Genomic DNA, 1,840 nt, shown 5'->3' on the forward strand with positions numbered 1-1,840 from the left:
TCATCCTTGAAAAGTTTTTTCCTCCATCTCCACTTCTTCTGAGCTGGTTGGAAAATCAAACCCTTCTGGCCTGTGGGAGGAGAATACACAGTTTGTTTTATTCATGAACACAACTCCCAAACAAGTAAAGTACAGTGCAGATATTCACTGATTTGAAAAAAAGGGGAACCCATCCCGACATGACCCACATCATAGATTCACTAAGGGGCCTTTGACATAACAGTGATGACATACACATGAGCAAACGAGCAGTACAGGTGTTTGTATGGTGTTCTTTGTAAATCCACAACGTCATGAAGGATATGCCTACCAGTGCAAGTCACTGTTCAATAACTGTTCACTGGCCAGAGTCCTAAGAAGGCTCCAGTATGGTAAATTTCTCCCGAATCTCTGGGGCAGCACTGGGTTTGGCGCCTCTCGGATGTCATGACACTTGACACACGTTCGAGTCACTTCCCAAGCCCTCCCAAACCTCTGCGGCATGTTGGGGTTTGAGTTTGGCGCCCTGTCGTCACCGGTGTCGCTCCACCTCCCGAAGCGCATGGGCATGTTGGCGTGCAGGTGGAGTGGTTTGGCAGTGGGGGGGTAGAGCTTGATGACGGTCGGGAGACTCATTTTGCTGGTTGCAGGGGTCACGTGTATGTTGAAGCTCTCGAGATCCAAACTCCTGCGAATTTCACTTTTTGTCTGGAAACAGGAAAATGTTCTGTTTTGGGTGCTTTTACATAATTGGAACAAATTCTAATGATTGTTTTGTTTTTACATTTTATAAAAATCTATAATAACTTGCTTTATGCATGTGTTCCTTTTTTACTGACTTAAATTTGATTAGTCTATTTATTGTCTCGGCTGTTTAAAAAAATCTAAGATGATGAACTAAGCAGTACAATAGAAGATTTACCTGAGCATACGTGATAAAGTGATTCTTACCTGTTGGTGCGGCTGTTTCCTCACTGTGTGTCTTCCGTCATCGCTGCTCAACAAAGTTTTATCACCGTGGATTGACTTCCTGTAGACCTGGAGGTCTGCTGCTGCTCCAAGCACCAGGAGTGCTGACAGAAACACTGTTGTCAACATGTTAACAGCAAGAGGCATCCTCTGTCAGAGCAGCACCGGCACACATGCCTCATTGCCTACATACTCGCTGCCCCATGTTTAAAAGAGCCCTGAAAGCACACGTCACCTGTGCTGTGGAGAAGTCACCCACACATGTTTGACATAGACACATACATCCTCAGCCTAATTTAAAGGGAACACATTCCTGACTCAGTAATTACCAGCTCTGAAGAGCATGTTTGAAAAGGTATGTATGTCCTAATTGGGCTGACGTTACTTAATTAATTTATTTATTTTTGTTAGAGCAGAACAGTGAAAAGGGATCATAATAAAGTTTATCTATAAACAGGTGTTCATGACTCGTACCATTTATACTCAAGTTCATTATGAATTGTTGAGCTGAACAGAGGTATGTTCTACTTATATACTACTTATTATTGTGTACTTATCAATGTAGTTTTAGAAATCTGCTCTGGGACAGTATCCCCAGTTAATTTTGATAAAATGCAGGGAGGTGGAAGGTGGAGGATGAAGAGGTTCGTCCAAATGGACAAGTCAGCTTTGTCCAAACTAGTCCTGTGGTACTATCACCTGTTGTAAATACTAAAATTATTGTGTTATGCTTTAATTCTAGCAAATATTGTGTTTTGGTTTATGTTGGAGCAAACCTCCTTTGACCGGTGAGCATTTAGAGGTATTTTTTTTATTCCTAACTGTTTTAACTGTTATTCCATACACCGTTATACAGTCTAGCAACCGTCCGACAGGTCGGCCTTGACAAGTA

At 42.2% G+C, this 1,840-nt stretch overlaps 1 protein-coding gene across 1 annotated transcript; it reads right to left on the reverse strand.

The window, feature by feature from the left end:
- On the reverse strand, positions 1-1,077 carry npvf (neuropeptide VF precursor). The gene is made up of 3 exons (XM_033326218.1): positions 931-1,077; positions 311-687; positions 1-70 (listed from the first exon to the last, which is right to left on the reverse strand). Exons 1-3 carry the CDS (start codon positions 1,075-1,077, stop codon positions 1-3), a joined length of 594 nt encoding a protein of 197 aa, XP_033182109.1.
- Between the last annotated feature and the right edge of the window lie 763 nt (positions 1,078-1,840).

This window comes from Anabas testudineus, chromosome 11 (assembly GCF_900324465.2).
Source record: "Anabas testudineus chromosome 11, fAnaTes1.2, whole genome shotgun sequence".
Classification (NCBI taxonomy): Eukaryota; Metazoa; Chordata; class Actinopteri; order Anabantiformes; family Anabantidae; genus Anabas; species Anabas testudineus.